Source organism: Garra rufa, chromosome 8 (assembly GCF_049309525.1).
Source record: "Garra rufa chromosome 8, GarRuf1.0, whole genome shotgun sequence".
NCBI lineage: Eukaryota > Metazoa > Chordata > Actinopteri > Cypriniformes > Cyprinidae > Garra > Garra rufa.
This window is the reverse complement of record NC_133368.1, coordinates 42558597-42560220: the sequence shown is the minus strand read 5'-3', so window position 1 is coordinate 42560220 and position 1624 is coordinate 42558597. Positions and strand designations below refer to the sequence as shown.

General features: G+C 40.9%; 1 protein-coding gene across 1 annotated transcript in view; it reads left to right on the top strand.

Annotated features, from left to right (window-relative positions):
- The first annotated feature begins 361 nt into the window (after positions 1–361).
- Positions 362–1624, top strand: part of LOC141340193 (histone deacetylase 4-like) — a 47263-nt gene continuing 46000 nt past the window's right edge. The window contains exon 1 of the mRNA XM_073845119.1: positions 362–370. Within this exon, the coding sequence (XP_073701220.1) occupies positions 362–370 (9 nt within the window). The remainder of the gene's footprint in view (positions 371–1624) is intronic.

Sequence of the window (1624 nt, the reverse complement as noted above, 5' to 3'; positions counted from 1 at the left end):
AGATACTGTAGGTAGGTAGATGGATGAATTGAAAGATGGAAAGAGGCAGATGGATGGATGGATGGAAAGACAAAAGGATAGACAGACAGATATATACTGTGGGTGGATGGATGGAAGGATGAATGGAGTGACAAATGGTTGACATACAAATGATATATATACTGTAGATGGATGGATAGACGGACGGACGGACGGACGGATGGATGGACGAATGGATGGATAGACGGAAGGATGGATAGACAGATGGGTGGATGGATAAATGGATGGAAGGGCAAATGGCTAGACAAACGGATGGATATATGCGATGGATGGATTGAAAAACAAATAGATAGAGGGACAGATGGATATATACCATGGAAGAATGAATGGAGTGACAAATGGATTGACAGACAAATGGACTTATACTGTGGATGAATGGATGGATAGATGGATGGATGGATGGACGGATGGACGGATGGATTGGAAGACAAATGGATAGACAAACGGATGGATATATGCTGTATATAGATGGATGGAAAGACAAATAGATAAAAGAACGGATGAATATATATATCATGGATGGAAGGATGAATGGAGTGACAAATGGATTGACAGATGAATGGATATACTGTAGATGGATGGATGGATAGATGGAAAGACAAATGGATAGACTTTGATGGATAGATGGATAGATATTGTATAGGTGGATGACAGATAGATGGATGGATATAAAGACACATGGAATGGAAAGATACTATTGATGGATAGATACTTTCCTGCAGGTCCGCAGCTCTGCAGAGTTTAGCTCCAACCAGGTCCAACTCACACCTGCTTGGAAGTTTCTAGTCATCCTGAAGCCCTTGATTAGCTGGATCAGGTGTGTTTGATTAGGGTTGGAGCTAAACTGTGTAGAGCTGTGGCCCTCCAGGAATTGAGTTTGAGACCCATGCTTTAGATAGATGAATGGAAGGATGGGAAAGAGGCGAATAAATGGATGGATGGACAGATAAACGGAACAAACAAATAGATTTTGCAACATGCATTACTTGTGTTGAATTTCTTTAATTTACAATTCAGCAAATTCCTATTCCTGTCATTCCAGTTAAACTTCCTGTTAATTGTGGCCAGTTCAGTTCAAATTCACACTCACAAATTGAAAGGGAGCCACATTATGTGCAGCATTTGGGTTTGGGCCAGTATGTGTTCCCTTCTGAACTCTCATCTAAACTATTATATTTTCAGCACACCGAAATTAGCCATTGTGAATGAAACACAGTATTTATGAATTCAATTAGAGTTTCGCTTTGCTGGTGGTTTTCTTTGGCATTTTAATTACCACTAATAGTTGTTTGTGTTTTTTGGCCACTGGGCTTTGTTTGGACTGGGCGGTGAATTTCAAATATGTCTCTTGACAGCAAATACACGGATAAACAGCGCTCTTATCGCTGCTTATTGATGCAAAGTAAACGTAGAGGAAGTAGTTCACTAGTTGAAGGCTTCCTGTCCAGCTGAGCAAAGAGCGTAGTGGTAAGTTTCAGGGGGCGGGCATCAACAGCCCCTTTGTGACTGCAAGGACGCGAGGATTTGCGTCATGAATATGATTTTATGACACGATTGAGTCAGGATTAAAGGCTGGTTTTTATTC